This window comes from Enhydra lutris, unplaced genomic scaffold (assembly GCF_002288905.1).
Source record: "Enhydra lutris kenyoni isolate GAN:26980312 unplaced genomic scaffold, ASM228890v2 scaffoldscaffold30, whole genome shotgun sequence".
Lineage (NCBI taxonomy): Eukaryota > Metazoa > Chordata > Mammalia > Carnivora > Mustelidae > Enhydra > Enhydra lutris.
In genome coordinates this window covers 6,045,177-6,068,139 of record NW_019154114.1, presented here as the reverse complement: position 1 = coordinate 6,068,139, position 22,963 = coordinate 6,045,177, and the positions used below count along the sequence as shown (strand labels likewise).

The 22,963-nt window shown below is 38.6% G+C and overlaps 1 protein-coding gene across 1 annotated transcript in view; it reads right to left on the bottom strand.

The window, feature by feature from the left end:
* The window catches only part of LOC111152939 (syntrophin beta 2), a 107,765-nt gene that overhangs the window by 16,545 nt on the left and 68,257 nt on the right, over positions 1-22,963 (bottom strand). Inside the window, exon 4 of the mRNA XM_022511684.1 lies at positions 13,087-13,229. Within this exon, the coding sequence (XP_022367392.1) occupies positions 13,087-13,229 (143 nt within the window). The remainder of the gene's footprint in view (positions 1-13,086; positions 13,230-22,963) is intronic.

Sequence of the window (22,963 nt, the reverse complement as noted above, 5' to 3'; positions counted from 1 at the left end):
CGTCTGGTGTTGGTATTAGGGTAATACTAGCCTCACAGAATGAGAAAGTATTCCCGCTGCTTCTGCCCTCTGAAAGAGATTGTGGGGAATTTCTTCCTTAAATGTTTGGTAGAATTCACCAATGAACCCTTCAGGCCTGGTGTTTTCTTTTGGAAGACCTTACACTTTCCACAAAAATTAATTCAAAAGGGACCTTAGACCTAAATGTAAAATGCAAAAGTATAAACTTGCAGAAGACATTTTAAGAGAAAACCTAGGTAATCTAAAAAGATACAACACAAAAAGTGTGATCCATGAAAAAAAATCGGTAAGTTTTAAGTTAAAAACTTCTGCTTTTTGAAAGACACTGTTAAAAGAATGAAAAGACAAGCCACGGAGTAGGAGAAAATATATGAAAAGCACATATCTGATAAAGGACTAATATCTAAAATATACAAAGAACTCTTAAAACTCAACAATAAGGAAACAAAAACCCAGTTAAAAAATGGGGAAAAGACTCATTTCTTAGTATATAGCCAAAATAACTGAAATTAGATTATTGAGATATTTTACATCTATGTTCATTGCAGCATTATCCACAATAGCCAAGAGATGAAAGCAACTTAAACGTCCACTGACAGAATGAATGACTGAAGAAAAAGTGGTATATACATACAAAAAATTATTACTCAGTCTTAAAAAGAAGGAAATCGGGCGCCTGGGTGGCTCACTGGGTTAAAGCCTCTGCCTTCGGCTCTGGTCATGATCTCAGGGTCCTGGGATTGAGCCCCATATTGGTCTCTCTGCTCAGCGGGGAGCCTGCTTCCCCCTCTGTCTCTGCCTGCCTCTCTTCCTACTTGTGATCTCTCTCTCTGTCAAATAAATAAATAAAATCTTTAAAAAAAAAAAAAGGAAGGAAATCCTGTCATACACGCCAACACACATGAACCTTTTAGACATTATACTAAGTGAAATAAACCAGTCACAAAAAGACAAATATTGCCTGACTCTACTAATATTAGATACCTATAGACCAACTCTTAGAAACAGAAGGTAGAATGGAGAGTTGAAGGCAGTAAGTCAGAACAGCAACTATGAATCTCAGGGTTTCAAATGAAATGCTTACATGAACACTTCATCTAACTCTTGGTTGATTGGAGAAGGGACCATTATTTCTGATAAATGTTGTACCTGGGGATTTTGCAAGTCCAGTCTGCTCTAAAAGTTTTTATTTTTAGGCTGTACAAATTATGATAAGAATGAGACGTAACTGGGGTGTCTGTCAGTAGACATGAGACTCAACCTCAGGGATGTGAGTTCGAGTCCCGTGTTGGGTGGAAAGATTACTTAAAAAATAAAACCTTTTTTTTTTTTAAGATTTTATTTATTTATTTGACAGAGAGTGAGCAAGAAAGAGAGCACAAGCAGGGAGAGCTGCAAGCAGATGGAAAGGAAGAAGCAGGCTCTCTATCGAGCAAGGAGGCCAATGTGAGTAGTTCAGTTGGCTAAGTGACACTTGATTTCAGCTCAGGTCATGATCTCAGGGTGATGAGATGGGGCCCCACTTTGGGCTCCATGCTGGGCATGAAGCCTGCTTAAAATTCTTTCTCTCCCTCTGCCCCTTCCCACTTAAAAAAAAAAAAAATCAATGTATTGATTATATATAGTAGGAGTGAACAATCTATAAAGGAAATTAAGAAAAAAAATCCATTTATAATAGATCAAAATGAAAAATACTTAGGAATAAATTTAGCAAAAGAAGTATAAAACTTATACTCAGAAAACTCTAAAACATTCCTGAAAGAATTTAGAGACCTAAATAAATAGATACCCTTTATCATGGACCAGAAGACTATATATTTTTTTTTTCTTTTAAGATTTTATTTATTTGACAGAGAGAGATCACAAGTAGGCAGAGAGGCAGGCAGAGAGAGGAGGAAGCAGGCTCAGTGCTGAGCAGAGAGCCCGATGCGGGGCTCGATCCCAGGACCCTGAGATCACGACCTGAGCCGAAGGCAGAGGCTTAACCCACTGAGCCACCCAGGCGCCCCCAGAAGACTATATTTTTAAGATGGCAATATTCCCTAAATTGATCTACAGATTCAAGGCAACCTCTATGAAATTTCATTTTTTTTTTTCAGAAATGGACAAGCTAATCCTAGCATCCATATGAAAATGCAAGGAACTCATAATCACCAAAATAATTTTGAAAAAGAACAAAACTGGAGGATTCACTCTTCTGATTTCAAAACTTACCACCAAGGTATTAAATTGACAGTTCAGGAAAAAAAAAAAAAATACCACCCTCAGTTATGAAGTCTCTTCCATTAAAGAGACTTCAATGGAGAAAGAACAGTCTATTTAACAAATGGTACTGTGATAACTGAATATTCCCAAGCAAAAGAATGATGTGATGTTTGACCACTATTTCACACTACAGAAAAACTGACCCTATATGGATAAAAGAATGAGTATGAGAGCTAAAACTACAAAACTTTTAGAAAAGCTCACAGAAGTAAATTTTTGTGGCTTTGGATTAGGGAAAGCCTTCTTAGCTGTGACACAAAAATGCAAGAGGAGACTGATAAATTGGGCTTCATCAAAATTAAAAACTTTTGTGCTTCCAATGACACTGTCAAGAAAGTGAAAAGACAACTCACAGAAATCATATATTTGATAAGGTATTTGCCTACAGAATATATAAAGAACTCTTACAACTCAATAATAAAAAGGCGACCCAATTAGAGAATCAAGGATTTAAATAGATACTGTTCCAAAGAAGTATACAAATGGCCAATAAGTACATGACAAGATGCTCAACATCATTAGCTGTTAGGGAAATACAACTTAAAACCATGAGGGTGTAGAGAAAATGGAAAACTCAAACCCTGCTGGTAAGAATTTCAAATGATGTCGTGCCTGTACTAAACAGCCTGGTACTTTCTCAAAAAAGGTTAAATATAGAGCTCCATATGACCCAGCAATTCTGTTCCCAGCTATATATGTCCTCAAACCAACATATGTTCACATAAAAACTTGTATATGAATATTACGGTAGCATTATTCATAAGACTCAAAAAGTGTAAATAGGCCAAATGGCCATTAACTGATAAATGTGGTCTATCCATACAATGGAACATTATTCAGCCATAAAAAGAAATGAAGCTATGACACATGCTACAACATGGATCGACCTTGAAGACAACATGCTATGGGAAAGAAACCAGAAATAAAAGGCTATATATGGTTCCATTTATATGAAATGTCCAGGATAGGCAAATCTATAGAGACAGAATTAGATTCCTGGTGAGGGCTGGCAGAGGGGGAAATGAGAAGCGACTGTCAATAGGTAAGAACTTCCTTTTATGATGATGAAACTGTCCTAATATTGATTAGGGTGATGGTCACACAACTCTGTGAATGTAATAAAAACTATTAAATACCACACTTTGAATGGGTGAATTGTATGGTATATGAGTTATCTCAGTAAAGCTGCTAAAAAAGTAACAGCGAAGGGGTGCCTAGATGGTCAGTTGAGATTCGGACTCAACTCTTGATTTTGGTTCAGGTCATGAACTCAGGGTTGTGGGATTGAGCCCTGCACTGGGCTCCACACTCAACCAGGAGTCTGCTTGTCTCTTTCTCCCTCTGCGCCCCACCCCTGACTCTCTCTCTTGCTCTTCAAAATTAATAAATAAGGGGTGCCTGGGTGGCTCAGGCAGTTGGGCATCTGGCTTTGGCTCAGGTCCTGATCCTAGGGTCCTGGGATTGAGCCCCACATCAGGCTCCCTGCTCAGTGGGGAGCCTGCTTTTCCTTCTCCCCGTCCCCCTGCTCTCTCTCTGTCAAATAAATAAATAAAATCTTAAGAAAGTAAAATAAAATAAATCAATATTTAAAAAAAATACAGGAGATAGAAATCATCTATTATTAAGCCAGATATATAGAGATTAGCAAAATATGCAACACAGGGGTGCCTGGGTGGCTCAGTGGGTTAAGCCTCTGCCTTCGGCTCAGGTCATGATCCCAGAGTCCTGGGATCGAGCCCCACATTGGGCTCTCTGCTCAGTGGGAAACCTGCTTTCCCCTCCCCTCTCTCTGCCTGCCTCTCTGCCTACTTGTGACCTCTACCAAATAAGTAAATAAAATCTTTAAAAAAATGCAAAACAATGCCACTCTTCACATTAATTTTTTTGTTTTAGAAAATATTATTTTAATAAAAATAAGTTATTCATATTGAAACATATAGGTTTTTAACTTTTATTTTTAAATTAATTTTTAAAATTTCTCCCTTTTAACTTCTTTTTTTTTTTTTTTAAAGATTTTATTTATTTATTTATCAGAGAGAGAGAGAGCGAGCACAGGCAGACAGAGTGGCAGGCAGAGGCAGAGGGAGAAGCAGGCTCCCCACAGAACAAGGAGCCCGATGTGGGACTCGATCCCAGGACTTTGAATGGGATCATGACCCGAGCCGAAGGCAGCTGCCTAACCAACTGAGCCACCCAGGCGTCCCTCCCTTTTAACTTCTAATTATAGTAAATATCAATCAGTATAACCCATAAAAGCAAAAGCATTTTTGTGTTTTCATTAGTTTTTAGGAGTATATAAAGGTCCTCAGACCAGAAAGTTGGCAGACGACTCGTTTAGTGCTTTTCAACTGGCTATACATCTGAACCATCTGGGTAAGTTTTTATTAATAAGGATAAGATTGCCTAGACCAGTTAAGTCTGAATTCTTGAGGATTTGAGCCAGACCTAAGTAATTTTTTAAAGCTATGCACCAGGTAATTCTAGTGTATATCCAGGGTTTTTAATGTGATTAACTTGGCTAACCCAGTAGATGATAGACGGTAGATGGTAGATGAGAAGAAATACCTTTTTCTTGAAAGACACACTGTTGCCTTTTATCTGAACCCATAGTGGCTTTCTGACAACTAAAAGAAATGTAAAGGAGCATCCATTTGCTCTTAGAAGTCCTTTTTCTCGGGACGCCTGGATGGCTCAGTCAGTTAAGCGTCTGCCTGTGGCTTAGGTTATAATCCCAGGGTCCTGGGACGGAGTTCCACATCCGTCTCCTTGCTTAGTAGGGAGCCTGCTTCTCCCTCTGCCTGCAGCTCCCCCTGCTTGTGCTCAATCTCTCTCTGACAAATAAAACCTTAAAACAAAAAAAGTCCTTTTGCTTAAATTATTATAATAGGAGTGAAGGATAGAACCAGCAAACTTTTAGAAAAATATTACAGGATATGGCCTACAATGAAGCTAAGAACAAGCCATTTTATTTATTGCTCTTTGAGGTGCTATCCTCATCCAAGTTTTCAAAAGTTCTATAAGAAAAACATTGTCTGACAGTGATTTTTTTTTTTAAAGATTTTACTTATTTGAGAGAGAAAGAGTGAGAGTGAATATAAGCTAGGGTGGAGGGTTGGAGGGGAACGGGGGAGAGGCAGAGGGAGAAAAAACTCCCTTCTGAGCAGGGAGCCCCACATAGGGCTCGATCCAAGGACCCTGGGAACATGACCTGAGCTGAAGGCAGACACTTAATGGACTGAGCCACCCAGGTGCCCAACAGTGTGCTGGTTTGTTGTTTTTTTTTTTTTAAGATTTTATTTATTTATTTGACAGAGAGAGATCACAAGTAGACGGAGAGGCAGGCAGAGAGAGAGAGAGAGAGAGAGAGGGAAGGAGGCTCCCTGCTGAGCAGAGAGCCCGATGCAGGACTCGATCCCAGGAAATCATGACCTAAGACGAAGGCAGCGGCTTAACCCACTGAGCCACCCAGGCGCCCCACAGTGTGCTGTTTTTTAAACTGCTGCTTTGGGTGTCTGGGTGGCCCAGTCCATTAAGCCTCTGCCTTCGGCTCGGGTCATGATCCCAGGGTCCTGGTATGGAGTCCCACATTGGTGTTCCTGCTTGGCAGGGAGTCTGCTTCTCCCTCTACCCATCCCCCACCTCCCAACTCCTGATCTTTCTCTCTCTAATAAGTAAATGAACTCTTTAAAACCAATAAAATAAAACAGCTGCTTCTATACTGGATCTCCTTGGATGGTTTCTTGTGCTGTCTCTTTAAAGGGTGGGGACTCAGCTTCCTAAGGCTCTTGGGTCCTCCCAGAGCTGAGCCCACTGATTTTTAAAATTTCAGGCTTTAAGTAGTTCCCCCCACCCCACCATTGTAACAACTCAGGAAATTCAGCCCCTCTCCCTTTCAAAGCGAAATGTCCCGGGGTTTTGCCTTCCCTGTGCAGGCTTCCTGATGTGATGGTCTCTTTCTTGCCCTGTGGCTGTGCTGGTGGCTCCCTTCCTACTGTAGACAGCAGTACAACGAAAGGCATTAAAAAATTAATGTGAATAATGGCAGTGTTTTGCATTTTTGGCTAATCTCTATATATCTAGCTTAATAATATGTAGCTTTCCCAACCATGCCTCTGCCCCTCCTACCCCCTTTCAATGCAACGTCTTCTCTGCCTTTAGCTGTGGTGTTTGTTCTGCCAGGCTTTGGGTCATTTTCTGGATTATTTAAGCTGATGTATTATCCAGCTGTATGTTTCTGTGGGATGAGGTGAGCTTAGGGTCCTCCTACTCTTCCCAGCCTTTCTCCACAAGTTGTTTTTTCAAGTGAAAAATGGTGGTCCATGAAAAATCACAGCTAGTTCAACTAGCAAGTCAACCACACACATGGTTTTCTTTGAAACAACCATCATACTTCAGCACGCAGCCAAAGTGCTTGTGAGTACTTCCCCCTTCAACTTACAGAATATTAAGAAGATGAATACTCAAGGGTTGATTAAATAAAACTAAATTTTTACTGTTCTGACAAAGACATTTTCGGGTTAAACTGGCAACCAACATCCCCTTGGCCCCCAACATCCAGGAAGTCCATACAGTTTGGTATGGAATCAACTACCTTGATTCATGCTAAAGCACCAGCCATTTTACCAACCCTCAGTACCAATGTCAACAGGGAAAAAAAGCAAATAGCATTTTAGGATTAACAGGAAAATAGTTTCAAACTCAAAGACCCCCCGAAAAGGGGATCCTCAGAGGTTCATTAAAGTATGCTTTGAGAAGTGCCTCACTGAGCAGATGCCTATAGAACCAACATGCCAATTAAACATGAGTTATCTCAGCAAAAGTTAAGTTTCAGAATTATTCCACATATGATCCAAGTAAGACAGAGCATGGGCAAAGTGACAGGGTGGAGCTTACCATTTCAGTTTGATTGCTAATCCCATGTCAGACATCAAAAAATATAAAGTCTGGGAGAATTTTTCCTACAGGTTTTGATTATGAAATATTTGGCAGAGGAAATCTAATTCAAACCAGCTGCTAGACTCTGGCTGGGCCGCAGTCGGTTAAAACACGCTGCCAAAAGGACCCCTTTCATGGGGAGGCCAGATGAGCTCATGCAAAGGCGTTTTAGCTGCTTTTGCCCCCTAAATCCTATAAGCACACCATCATTCAATTTTCCATATTGTAAAGTAGCCACACTGTCTTTGGATCTTCTTCTCTAGTCAAAGAAAGTTTATAGGAAAAGACTACAAAATGCACATCCTACAAAATCCACAGCACCTTTAAAACCAATGTGTTTTTCTACCTGTATCATGTATCTGGGCTTAATCTTAAGAAATATGTAAAATAAAAAATTTTTTAAAAATCTTCATTTATCATATTTTACTCAAATTCCTCACCGGTGTGAAAATACCCACTATGAAGTATATACACACACATATCTTGGTTTCTAAGAATCTGTAAATGTGCAAGCCAATAAATGATATTAATTTATATTACTCTAACAACATTCTTTGATTTTCGAACTACAATTAGCTCTCATTTTATTAGGGACTACCTACTTTTGTGGGTAATCAACGTTCTTGATTTCTTTTCCTTCTCTATGTGTTTATACTATCTTCTTTTTTTTCTTTGCCTCATCTATTCATAAGAACATGTTCCAAAGTATTAGGAGTAGAATTAATGAAAGTGAATATTCAGCCCTTTTTCATTACTCATAAATCTCAAACCCTCTCTTTCTCCCACACCAAAAAGACATAAAGACACCACTTTCTGGCCTTGCTGCTCTCTGTGGGATACCTCTTGGTCTGGTTCCATCCTTTGGTTTCTCTCTGTGGCCAAACTCTACCCGCTATGGGAGGCAAAGGATGATTAAGGCCCACTTAGTTCTATCTTGCAGTGAGTTCAACCAATTCCATCTCGCTGACAAAGCCACATGGAAAAAATAAACCTCTCATCTGCTTGTCATCTTTGCTCCTAATCTACTGGTACTTCCTGAACAAGGAGTAAAGAATCCTTGTTGCAAAGTGAATTAAACTTATTTACCTTTTTAAAGATTTTTTTTTATTGATATGAGACAGAGAACAAGCAGAAGAGGCAGAGGGAGAAGGAGAAGCAGGCTTCCCACTGAGTAGAGAGCCCAATGAGGGGCTCGATCCCAGGACCCCAGGATCATGTCCCAAGCTGAAGGCAGATGCTTATCTGAATGAGCCACCCAGGCACCCCTGAATTAAACTTATTAAGAAACAACATGTTCAGAGGCACCTGGGTGGCTCAGTTGGTTAAGCAACTGCCTTTGGCTCAGGTCATGATCCCAGGGTCCTGGGATCAAGCCCCCCAACATTGGGATCCCCGCTCAGTGGGGAGCCTGCTTCTCCTTTTCCCTCTGCCCCTTCCCCTGCTTATGCTCTTGATCTCTGTCAAATAAATAAATAAAATCTTTTAAAAAAAAAATGTTCAGAGAGCTATAGGCTCCACCCATTTAATTTATGGCCAAGTTCAATTTGCAGGTCTAGGTTGATCCAAATAATACATTTGAATTCCTTACATTTAACATGAAACATTCACTATTTATAAAAACTATTGGATAGAGCTAAGTTCCTCTTTTAACAAAGGCCAAATCAACCCAATTACACTTTTTACACAGAATTCCTTTTTGATGGATTGTCAATTAATAATAAATAATAATTATAATTAAAGCAGCTAACACTTACTTATGCACATACAACGTGTTAGGTACCATTGTAGCATTTTATAAATATTAACTCATCCAATACTCATACCCACCCTATACCATTAGGATTCACTGAACAAACTGAAATTCTACAGCAGAGAAAGGTTAAGAAACATGCTGCTGATTACCGACTCTAAGTGGCAAAATAGGGACTCAAATGCAGTTTATTAAGGATTGGTCTTAATTTATCCCATTACATCTTTGTGGTTTTGGGAGAGATGGGTTGTTTTAATTATAACAGCTTTATTATTTTTTTAAAGACTTTTTTTTTTTTTAATTTAACACAGAGAGAGAGATCACAAGTAGGCAGAGAGGCAGACAGAGAAAGGAGGAATCAGGCTCCCTGCTGAGCAGAGAGCCCCATGCAGGGTTCGATCCCAGGACCCTGAGATCACCATCCGAGTTGAAGGCAGAGGCTTAACTGACTGAGCCACCCAGGTGCCCCTATAACAGCTTTATTGAGATAAAATTAATGGATATTAATATACACAGAATTTTGCAACCATCACATTTAATTTTAGCACACTCTTTTTTTTTTTTTTTTTAAGGATTTTATTTATTTATTTGACAGAGATCACAAGTAGGCAGAGAGGCAGGCGGGGGAGGGGGGAAGCAGGCTCTCCACTGAGCAGAGAGCCCAATTCGGGGCTCGATCCCAGGCCCCTGGGATCATGACCTGAGCCGAAGGCAGAGGCTTTAACCCTCTGAGCCACCCAGGCGCCTCTTAGCACACTCTTATTACCCCAAAAAGAAGTCCTATACCCGATTAGACATCACTGTCTATTTTTCCCAACACTCCCCCCCCAACCCAATCCTTGGAAATGAACAACCTACTTTCTATTTCTATAGATTTACCTACTCTGGACATTTTATATAAACTAAATCATACTATATATGGTCTTTTATGTCTGGCTATTTTCACTTAGTATGTTTTCTTTCTTTCCTTCCTTCCTTTCTTTTTTTCTCTCTCTCTTTATTTTTTTTAAGAGTTTCTTTATTTATTTGACAGAGAGAGACACAGTGAGAGAGGGAACACAAGCAGGAGAAATGGGAGAGGGAGAAGGAGGTTTCCCATTGAGCAAGGAGCCCTATGTGGTGTTTGATCCCAGGACCCTGACCCTGACCTGAGCCAAAGGCAGATGCTTAATGACTGAGCTACCCAGGTGCCCTGCTTAGTATGTTTTCAAGTTTCATCCATGCTGCAGAATGTATAAGAACATATTCTTTTTTATTGCTGAATAATATTTCATTGTATGGATATACATTTATTTCTCAATTGATGAACAGTTGGGGTTGTTTCCATTGTTTGGTTATTATGAATAATGCTATTGGGAACATTCATATATAAGTTTTTTCTTTTCTTTTCTTTTTAAAGTAAGCTCCATGCCCAGTGTGGAGCCCAACACTGGGCTTGAGCCCAATGGGCTTGAGTTCATGATCCTGAGATCAAGACCTGAGCTGAGATCGAGTCAGATGCTTAACCAATGAGCCACCCAGGCGCCCCTCATGTAGAAGTTTTTGTGTGGACATAAGTTTTCATGTCTTTGGGGTATACAACCTAGGAGTGGAATTGCTAGGTTGTATGGTGACTCTATATTTAGCCTTTTGAGGAAATGCCAGACTATTTTCCACATGAACTGCACTATTTTACATTCCCATCAGCAGTGTAGGAGGGTTCCATTTTCTCCACATCCTAGTTTACACTTGTTATTATCTGCCTTTTTAATTATAGCCATCCTTGTGGTTGGGAAATGGTATCTCACTGTAGTTCCAATTTGCATTTTCTTCATGGCTAATTATGTTGAGCATCTTTTCATTGTGCTTATTGGCCATTTGCATATCTTCTTTAGAAAAATGTTTTTTTAGATCTTTTTCTCATTTTTGAATTGGGTAGTTTACCTTTTTTATTATTGAGCTGTAAGAGTTCTTTATATTTTCTAGATACAAGTTCCAAATTAGATAAATGATCTGCAAATATTTTCTCCCATTCTGTGGGTTGTCTTTTCACTTTTTTGATGGTGACATCTGAAGCATAAAAGTTTTTAATTTTAATGAAGTCCAATTTATTTATTTTTTTCTCTTGTTGTTGTGCTTTTGTGTACTATCCAAGAAGGTCTGCCTAAGCTAAGGTCATAAAGATATACTCCTGTATTTTCTTCTAAGAGTTTTAAAGTTTTAGTTGTAAGTCTTATTTATATCTTTTCCCTATTCGCAAAATAATGTACACTGATAGTAGACACATAACCATGCCATCTCCTTCTTTAGTACCAAAGGGCTTTGGTAGTCTAGGCCCCATCTAGTCAATGGCCAGAAATTATTTGTTTATAGGATTGTACTTTCTAGTATTGAACTAAGGCTCATCTATGGGATGTCACAGATTTCTGCTCCATCTCTCTAGTGACACACAATTAAGGAAATGTCTAAGGATAAAGCTACTCCTTGCATTCTATGACCGTAACTAGAGTATAGGCTTCTTCCATAAAATTAAAACTTACGAGATTTTTTAAAAGTATTTATTTATTTATTTGACAGACGGAGATCATAAGTTGGCAGAGAGGCAGGCAGAGAGAGAGGAGGAAGCAGGCTCCCCGCTGAGCAGAGAGCTCGATGCAGGGCTTGATCCCAGGACTCTGGGACCATGACCCAAGCGGAAGGCAGAGGCCCTAACCCACTGAGCCACCCAGGCACCCTGAAACTTAAGAGATCTTTTAGTCATATTCATAAACTCTAAATCTTTGGGAGATACAAATTTAATTGTTGGAATCATAACTACTGAGATATGTTCACACGTTTTCACAAGATTCCTGTCATGCTCCTAATGTAACTATGACTGAGAAACTATAATTTAAGTAATAGAATTGAATTTGATTAAGATTTATGGAAGTGCTGAGATGACTCAGTCATAGTTCTTAACCTCAAAGAAGTTATAATTTAGTGAGAATTAAAAAAAAAAAAAAATCCAGAGGGGAAAAAAACAAAACCAACCCAGAGAACTGATGGTTAAATTCAGTCTTTCTGTAGAATCCTTATGTCCTCAAGGAATTAATGAGGGTGCACCTCCCTAATTCTTAAGTTCAACAAATCCTTTATCTGTATTCTGTGATCTAGGTGCTCCAGCTCTAAATTACAGAGAAATTCCTAAAAGTTATGTGAAAATTATATTTCTATAAAAAGAATGACATATGTAAGACAACTTGGAAAGTTGAAGGAAATCCTATACACCGTGAAAGTCTTCCTGTAATTTAGAGAATACTCCTCCTCAAATGACTCTTGGTCTACTCTAAGCAGGAACCCTCATCACCACTTCTACCCCCACCACACCATTCCTCGGGGAACATACCAGATGGCCTCGTCATGCAGCTTTTTTTTTTTAAATACCAAATACTTTTCTGTGGAGTTCCTTTTTAATGTATAGTTTTTGAGTTACTTCAAAGCTGGATTTTTTTTTAAGCCCAAATAAAGTTAAATGTGAATATGTTTTCTAGTTTCAGACTAGTTTCTAGTTACCTTGTAAGACACCTCAGCCCCCAAATCTACATATCTCTATTAATTTCCCTTCCAACTTTCCACATCTGGCATGCTAGAAATTTCCTGTTGCTTTAGGTCAAATCAATGTCTATTTGCTGGCATCAAAATTATGTGCTCTTATGCTAGAAAGAGAACTGAAGAATATTTTGGCTGATTTGTGTGGTTTATCCACAGTACTATATTCTGGTTTAAGTGAATTCATCACACAGTCAAAAGGTTACCCCAATTTCAGTGGTTTTCTAGTCACAGTCAATAAAGTAAAGGAAAAATAAAACCCTACTATTTATCTTCATGACTAAGCAAGACTTGAAGCAAACAGTTCTAGGAAGCTGTTTCAACAACTTAAAAAATGCTAATGACAGAAAACATTTACTGAGCCGGGAGCTGCAAAATAATCAATAAGGTTATGAAAGAAAAGTTTTTGTCTCAACCATCTATGTCTACTACTTAAATGCTACTTCAGGTACCCAATATAATAGAATTCACTTTAAAATTTTTTGGTAGATTTAGAGTAGGACAGCTATTTTATTTTATTTTATTTTATTTTTTGTCTTTAAACTTACCTTGTGGCAACAAGAGGGTAGCTATGACATGGTGATGCCCAGGCATCCCTTGTCCACGGCATACAGTCATAAAGCAGCAAATCCTTCTCAGTCACAGCCATGAGGACGGGTCTCCATTGTTGTCTTCCACCATCTAGTTTTGCCTGTTACAATGGTAAAATCCAGAAAGCAGAGCTAACTATAATGTTATGTAGCTGTAAAAGTCCCTTCAGTGATGGTCTAACATAGTGGTTCTCCATTTTGTTCCCTGAACCTAAGAGGCTTGAAGAATAGGCAACATCCCATCAGGTTCCTTTCCACTGGCTAGGATTCTCCACTGTGAGGTGGATTGTTTCAGCTGGAAAAGCTCTCCCAGAGTGAGTTAGAGACATTATCTAGTAATAGGACTCTATTTTTACAGAGTTCCCCATTATACTTTAGGAAGTTTATGTTTTGTTTCAAATGTACTATTGCATTTACCCGAATAAAGCTCAGTTACCTCTGTGAGGATTTAAAAACTTAGGGAAATAACCACTATTTATCCATATTGTCAAGAATCCAAAGCCATAAAGCAAAAGACTATGCTGAACAAAATCCCTGGTATATCAAAACATTTCTCCCCATGAAACAACTAACAGGGAATGCTTAACAATAGTGTTATTTTTACACAAATCCTAAAACAAAAACAAAAAAACACAGATGCTTCAGCTATCACTGATGGCTTCAAGGAGAAATCAAAATGAATCTACTTGTCTCTTACAGAGTTGTCTTTAAAGCTCTTCTTATTTTCTCTTCCTTAATGACATCTGAAGGTCATTTGGACATGTCAGAGCACCTTAAGAATGTATCTATAAGATGAAAAGTGGACTGAGTGGTTTGGTTCTGTGTTATAACATCTACTACCAGAACTTTCCCCTTGTAGTTAGAGCCACAAACTGATTCCAGGAGTTGGAAATGAATTCTTTTTTTTTTTTTTTTAAAGATTTTATTTATTTATTTGACAGAGATCACAAGTAGGCAGAGAAGCAGGCAGAGAGATATAGGAGGAAGCAGACTCTCTGCTGAGCAGAGAGCCCAATGCGGGGCTCGATCCCAGGACCCTGGGATCATGACCTGAGCCGAAGGCAGAGGCTTTAACCCACTGTGCCACCCAGGCGCCCCTGGAAATGAATTCTAGCCAGTCAAGTTACCTATGTTCTTTCATGTGCTGGAAGCACAAAATATATGACCTTACTCTGAGATTCCAACAAGGTTCTATAGAAATAATTTTACTTTTCTTATCAGTGAACCCAAGTTTTTCTAAGATTCTATATTTAGTCTCTGGGTAACTCTATAATACCTGGAGGGTATCAGTTCCAAAAAGGTTCTCTTGGATTCTTATATTTTTGGGTCACAGATAACCCAAAGGGATTTCTAAATCTTTGTCTCTGAGATTATTATGAATAATATTTCAAAAGGGAAAACACAGCAGTCTTCCCTTATCCATGGTTTTGCTTTTCATGGTTTCAGTAACCAACCGTCAACCATGGTCCTGAAAAGATGATCCTCCTTCTGACATATGGACAGAAGGTCAGTCATGGCCTAATGCTCTATCACAGTGACTATGCCATTCAACTCACTTCATCTCACATCACCATAAAAATCACTAATATAAAGTACAATAAAATATTTTAAGAGAAAAAGAGACCACATTCATATAACTTTTATTATAGTATACTGCTCTAATTGGTATATTTTATTATTAGCTCTTGTTAATCTCTTACTGTGCCTAATTTAATACATTAAATTTTATCATATGTACGTATGAATAGGAAAAAACATAGTATATATAAACTATTGAATTTCTAAATATTCTAAACCGAGTATCATAGATATTCGGTACTATCTATGGTCTCAGGCATCAACTGGGGGTCTCGAAACATATCCTCCATGCATAAGGGGGACTACTATAATGTAAAACCTATCTTCCCAGGAGGTTAAAATGGCAACCTGACTTTTTTTCCCCCTTAAAGATAGGTAAAGAGAGAGGAGGGGGAGGGGAGAGATAGAGGCAATGGGAGAGAGAGAATCCTAAGCAAGCTCCATGCCAAGCACAGAGCCCAATGCAGGGCTCAACCTCACAACCCTGAGATCATGACCTGATCCAAAATCGAGAGTCACTGAGGCACTTAGGCATTGCAGCAATCTGACTTTTTAAAATGAATTTTTTCCTTAAGTTGTAAGAGAGATTTTGAAGGTTGCATCTGGAAAACCTAAGTTAAATGTATTTCTTCCCAGAGAAGATATTTCAGGCAATAAAGGAAAATTGCTAATACCAATAGAAGCAATATCTAATTTCAAGATAGGGAACTTTTTGTTTAACTAACAATTTTTTTTAAAGATTTTATTTATTTATTACAGAGAGATAGAGAGCACAAGTAAACAGAGCAGCAGGCAGAGGGAGAGAGAGAAGCAGGCTCTCTCGATCCCAGAACCCTAGAATCATGACCTGAGCTGAAGGCAGCCGCTTTACCAGCTGAGCCACACAGGTGCCCCTCAACTAAAAAAAGTTTTTTAAAGATTTTATTTATTTATTTGACAGAGAGATCAAAAGTAGGCAGAGAGGCAGGCAGATGGACAGGGAGAAGCAGGCTCCTTGCTGTGCGGAGAGGCCCATGCGGGTCTCGATTCCAGGACCCTGAGATCATGACCTGAGCCAGAGGCAGAGGCTTAACCCACTGAGCCACCCAGGTACCCCTCAACTAACAACTTTTTTTTTTAAGATTTTATTTATTTATTTGACAGAGATCACGAGTAGACAGAGAGGCAGGCAGAGAGAGGGGGGGAAGCAGGCTCCCCACTGAGCAGAGAGCCGGATGTGGGGCTCGATCCCAGGACCCTGGGATCATGACCTGAGCCAAAGGCAGAGGCTTTAACCCACTGAGCCACCCAGGCACCCCTCAACCAACAATTTTTAGAAAGTGTTTATTCTTTGGTCCTTTTGAGTCTATAGAGTCTTGGAGACTTAAGTCTTTTTTTTTTTTAGATTTTATTTATTTATTTGACAGACAGAGATCACAAGTAGGCAGAGAGGGAGGCAGAGAGAGAGAGAGAAGCAGGCTCCCCGCTGAGCAGAGAGCCTGACACAGGGCTTGATCCCAGGACCCTGGGATCATGACCTGAGCTGAAGGCAGAGGCTTAACCCACTGAGCCATCCAGGCTCCCCTTAAGTCTTAAGAGAATTTCTTTTCCCTCTTCTACTTACCATTGCAGAAAAGTGAAACATCAATTTAAGTCATTCTGTTTGTCTATTTGCCTTTAGTTATAAGGATACTGTTTGCTTTCAGTAGAGTCAAAATGCTTCCTGCTATATATATAGCATGTATTTTTGGTTGTGGTATCAGTACAAGCAGGCTTGGGGCTCCACTACTAAGGTTTTGGCCAGAGAAAAAAGAGATACCAATGTTAGGGTTCTGGTTTGCTTGTGTTTCAACACTCACACATGCATAATACCTGGCCAAACAACAGCCTTCGCCAAATTTTATTTTTTGATAAATAGAGTTGAATAACACTAAAGATGAAAAACTGCTAATGGTTACTATTCATTCCCTAAATCCTAATCTGATAAATCAATCTTTTGACAGATGATATACTTCTGTTATTCTGTTATTGTGATAAAAAACAGAGAGCAAAAACTAAATGAGCCATTCCACTAATGCTCATTTAGTGTACTTACACGTTTTGAGAAATATCAGGAAATTAGGAACTGTGGAAACAAAGCTTTCTTTGGCTGTCTTGGCTTTTCTAATCAATACTCAACTGCTTACAAATACTGGTTTTATAGGTAATATATGTTCCCCCCCCCATTTGGTGGACTTAAAATTCTCTTTTAAGAATATAACCAATAAAAAGTAAACTATCAGTCACAAAAAAATCAGTATCAATGAAGAGACAGAAGTCCCTGTGCAGAGAAAAGATTATCTATTGTTTACCGATTATCTGTAGTATAGGTTTCTGCTGTTTTAAACAAACTCAGTTTTTAAACAATGTGAAATAACAAAAGATAAATTAAGGAGAGATCATTTAAATAAAAAACCGTCTTAAATTTATCTCCACAAAATGACTTTTTTTTCCTCTCTTTTTAGAAAAAGAGAAAGCGTGAGGTCAGAATCAGCATGGGGGGAGGGGCAGACAGAGAATCCTAAACAGGTTCCACATCATGGAGTCTGACGCCCAATGCCCAGGACTGTGAAATCATGACCTGAGCCATAATCAAGAGTCAGGCATTCAATGGACTGAGCCATCCCAGTGCCCCACAACCATCTTTTCTAAGTACAACTGAAACAACTTCATTTATATGCAAGATTTTCAGTAAATACACCTTATGCCAAAAGAAATGCTTACCTCTAGTGAATAGATTATATAATCTAAAATTATTTTAACCACCTTCACACTCAAAGAATTAATCTTATAGTTAGAAAAGGCTTTAGCATTTACAGAATTCAAACTTAATCGGATACATAAGCTCATTATAATACTTATAACACCTCTGAAAAATGTATTCAGTCTTGCTTGAACACCTTATTCCAACAGTGATATCTGATTTGGGTAACCCAAACAACTACTTCAAAAAAGTAAAAATGAAGAGTATTTTAGAAACAGTATGTTGAATTAGTTCAGTGGTACTATTTTTTTAAAGAGATTAAACCTTTTTACTTAGTATTATTTCCCAACCCTGAGCTTGTGTTCTTGGACAATATTTTACCATTAGTGATTTGTTTGCTTGCTTTTTGTATGTATATAAATATACACGAAAAAATTACTGAGCATCTACTATATACATAGCATTTGGCTAAGTTCTCTGTGGGCAGTAAAGATTTGGGAAAAAATGTGCTCCCATCTTGCAAGAGCTCAAAATTGATTGGAGGAAACACCACATAAATATGGTCCATAAAAGACATATTGTAATGAACTGGTGGTTATGTTCTTCTCCTTCTTACTTGTCTTTATGTATCATAGAACAAACTAATTTCACTTTAAAAGTTTAACAACTCTCATATTGCTGGTGGGAATCTAAATTAGTTCAACCCTGATGGAAGGCAACTTGGCAATTTTTATCAAAATTACAAATGCGGGGGGCCTGAGTGGCTCAGTTGTTGGGTGTCTGCCTTCGGCTTGGGTCGTGGTCCCGGGATCCTGGAATTGAGCCACACCTCAGGCTCCCTGCTCAGCGGAAAGCTTGCTGCGTCCTCTCCCACTACCCCTGCTTGTGCTCCCTCTCTCGCTGTGTCTCTCTCTGTCAAATAAATAAATCTTTAAAAAAACAAAACAAAACAAAATTACAAATGCATATACCCTTTGTGGTTCTTTAAAAGTATGTCCACAAATTCTTTACACTACTCTTAAGAGGTAGAGCCCTTGGGTGTAGAATGGACTCAGTAACTTGCTAATGGAAAGAATACGGCAGGAGAGTCCAGGTCATAAAAGGCACTGTGGCTTCAGCTTGTTCTTTCTCTCAGATCATTCACTCTGGGGAAAACCAGTAGCCATGTCTTAAGAACACTCAGGCAGCCCTGTACCAAGGCCTGCATGGCAGGAAACTGAGGCCTCCTGCTAACAGCCCTGTGAATGAATCATGCTTGAAGTGGACCTCCCAACCTCAGTCAACGCTCCGACGACTGCCCCCTGGCGGACAGCTTGACTGCAACTTCACAAGGGATCCCAAGCCTGAACCACCCAGCTATACCACTGCCGTATTTCTAATCTTCAAAAACTATGTGAGGTAAATATTTGTTATTTTAAGGCCACTAAGTTTTGGAGTCATTTGTCATATAGAGATAGATAACTAACACACCCTTGGACCCAGTACTTCTGGGGACTTATCCTCCAGGTACAGAAATATCCCCTACTCTCTAAACTCTCAATATCCAAATATAGTTACTGCTATATCAGTTACATTTTTAGATAAATCCCTTACTAACCAAAGTTTTACTATTCACGCCCACAAATTTAAGAACCAAATACATTCAGATAATATGGGTTCCCTGGTCTACCTGAACTTGGAAAACAAAGAGTTTGGATAGCACATGTGTAAAAGGACAAATTATAAGATTATTCACCATACCATCCTTTATAAGGGCAAAAGATTGTAACAACAAAACTGGAAGGAGTGCTTATTTAATCATGGCCACACAATGGAAACACATATAGTTGTAAAAAAAAAAAAAAAGAATGCTTTCTCTGCATTTATATAGAAAGATCTCCAGAATATATTGTTTAATGAAGAAAACAGCAAGGTATAAAGTAGTATGCATAACATGCTGTCTTCTTTTATAAAAGAGAAAAAGAATATGGGTTCATATTTGCTTCTATTTGCATAAACTCTCAAAAGATTCACTAGAAAGGAGTGAAAGTGATTACCCCTTTTGGGAAAAGGGGTGGGTACTGGGTTCATGGGGGACCAAAAGGAGAGTAAGATTTTCCACCTATTAACTTTTTATTCTGACCTGTGAACGCTGTTAATAAATGTATTACCTTTTAAGATCATGAGGATTTCTAACATTGCTGAAAGCATAGCACAATTACCACTCAGTTGAGTTTTTCAAGTAGCATATAAAAATTTAGAAATAATGAACTTATACAACTCAATACCCAACAAACAAATAATCCAATTAAAAACTTGACAGAAGACGTGAACAAACATTTCTACACAGAAGACATCCAGATCGCCAATAGACACAAAAAGACACTCAACATCACTCATCATCAGGAAAATACAAATCAACCTGTCAGAATGGCTACAATAAAAAAATACAAGAAACAACAGGTGTTGGCAAGGATGTGGAGAGAAAAGAACCCTCTTACATTGTTGGCAGGAATGCAAACTGCTGTAGTCACCGTGGAAGGTAGTATGGAGTTTCCACAGAAAACTGAAAATAGCACTACCCTAAAATCCAGTAACCAAACTACTGGGTAAGAATACCCAAAGAAGCGGTGCCTGGATGGCTCAGTGGGTTAAAGCCTCTGTCTTTGGCTCAGGTCATGATATCAGGGTCCTGGGATCGAGCCCCGCATCGGACTCTCTGCTCGGCGGGGAGCCTGCTTATTTCTCTCTCTCTGCCTGCCTCTCTGCCTACTTGTGATCTCTGTCTGTCAAATAAATAAATAAAATCTTTAAAGAATACCCAAAGAAAACAAAAATACTAATTTGAAACAATATATACACCCCTCCACTTACAACAGCATTATTTACAATAGTGTAACTGTGAAAGCAGCCCAAGTGTCCATCCATAGATGATTAAATAAAGAAAATGTGGTATAGGGGCACCAGAGTGGCTCAGTCAGTGGAGCATGTAACTCTTTTTTTTTTTTTTTTAAGATTTTATTCATTTATTTGACAGAGAGAGAAACCACAAGTAGGCAGAGAGGCAGGCAAAGAGAGAGGGAGAAGCAGGCTCCCTGCTGAGCAGAGAGCCCAATGAGGGGCTCAATCCCAGGACCCTGAGATCAGGATCCGAGCTAAAGGCAGAGGCTTAACCAACTGAGCCACCCAGGTGCTCAAGCATGTGACTCTTGATCTCTGAGGGTTGTAAGTCCGAGCCCCACACTGGGTGTAGATATTACTTAAAAATAAAACCTTAAAAAAAAAAAAAGATGTGGATGCACAATGGCGTATTATTCAGCCATAAAAAGAATGAAATCTTGCCATTTGCAGCAACAGGGATGGAACTGTAGTATAATGCTAAGTGAAGTATGTCAGTCACAGAAAGATATACCATATGATTTCATTCATATGTGGAATTTAAGAAATAAAACAAAAGAACAAAGAAAAAAAAAGAGAGGCAAAATAAGAAACAAACTTTTTTTTTTAATGAGGATAAAAATTGTATTTTTTTAAAAATTCTATTTTAATTTCAGTGAGTTAACATACAATGATACATTCGTTTCAGGCGCACAATATAATGATTCAACAATTCCATACATCATCACAAGTGTACTCCTTAATCCCCACCGTCCATTCAACCCATCCCTCCACTCTGGTAACCATTAAGTTTGTTCTCTCTAGTTAGTAGTGTGTTTCTTGATTAGTTTCTCTCTTATATTTTCCTTTTGCTTGTTTTTTGTTTGTTTGTTTCTTAAATTCCACATTTGAGTGAATCATATGGTATTTTTCTCTGACTGACTTATTTCACTTGGCATTATACTGTCTAGCCCTATCTGTATTGTTGCAAATGTCAAGATTTCATTCTTTTTTATAGCTGAATAATACTCCATTGTGTATATATACAACATCTTCTTTATCCATTCATCAGTCATTGGACACTTGGGCTGCTTCCATAACTTGGCTATTGTAAATAATGCTGTAATAAACATAAGGGTGCATGTAACCTTTCAAATTAGTGTTCTTATATTCCTTGAGTAAATACCCAGTAGCGTGATTACTTGATCATAAGGCAGTTCTATTTTTTAATTTTATGAGGCATCTACCTACTACTTTCCACAGTGGTTGCACCATTTGCATTCCTACCAACAGTGCATAAGGGTTCTATTTTCTCCATATCCTTGCCAACACTTGTTTCTTGTGTTTTTGTGGGGAGATGAGTTGTAGAAGTTCTTTATATATTTTGGCTAAACCTTTATCAAATATGTCATTTGCAAATATCTTCTTCCATTCAGTAGGCTGCCTTTTAGTTTTGTTGACTGCTTCTTTCACTGTGTGTAAGTTTTTTATTTTGATGAAGTCCCAATAGTTTATTTTTGCTTTTATTTCCCTTGCCTCAGCAAAAGACAATTGCCTCAGAAAGTACTGCCTGGGGGCGCCTGGGTGGCTCAGTGGGTTAAAGCCTCTGCCTTCAGCTCAGGTCATGATCTCAGGGTTCTGGGATCGAGCCCCGCATCGGGCTCTCTGCTCAGCAGGAAGCCTGCTTCCTCCTCTCTCTCTCTGTCTGCCTCTCTGTCTACTTGTGATTTCTGTCTGTCAAATAAATAACTAAATCTTTAAAAAAAAAAAAGAAAAGAAAGTACTGCCTGTGTTCTCTTCTAGAACTTTGATGTTTTAGGTCTCACATTTAGATCTTTTTTTTTTTTTAAGATTTATTTTATTTTATCTATTTATTTATTTGTCAGAGAGAGAGAGAGAGAGAGAGAGAGAGAATGTACACAAACAGGGTGAGTGGCAGGCAGAGGGAGAAGCAGGGTCCCTGATGCAGGACTCGATCCCAGGACCTTGGGATCATGACCTGAGCCAAAGGCAGCTGCTTAACTGAATGAGCCACCCAGGCATCCCTCACATTTAGGTCTTTAATCAATTTTGAATTTATTTTTGTGTATGGTGCAAAAAAGTGGTCCAGTTTCATTCTTTTACATACAGTTGTCCAATTTTCCCAGCACCATTTGTTGTAGAGACATTCTTTTTCCCATTTTATATTCTTTCTTCCTTTTATGAAGATTAATTGACCATGTAATTGTGAGTTTACATGTGGATTTTCTATTCTCTTCCATTGATCTATGTCTATTTTTGAGTCAGTACCATACTGTATTGATTACTACAGCTTTGTAATACACTTTGAAGTTGAGAATTATGATGCCTCTGGCTTTGCCTTTCTTTTTCAAGATTGCTTTGGCTCTCTGGGGTCTACTGCAGTTCCACACAAATTTTGGTATTCTTCGTTCTTCTAGTTCTGTAAAAATGCTGTTGGTATTCTGATAGGGACTGCACTAAATGTTTTGGATAGTATAGACATTTTAACAGTATTTATTTTTCAAATCCATGAGCATGGTATGTCTTTCAATTTCTTTGTCATCTTCAATCTCTCTCATCAGCGTTTTATAGTTTTCTGAGTACAGGGCTTTCATCTCTTGGGTTAGGTTTATTCCTAGATATCTTAATATTTTGGAGGCAATTATAAATGGGATTTTT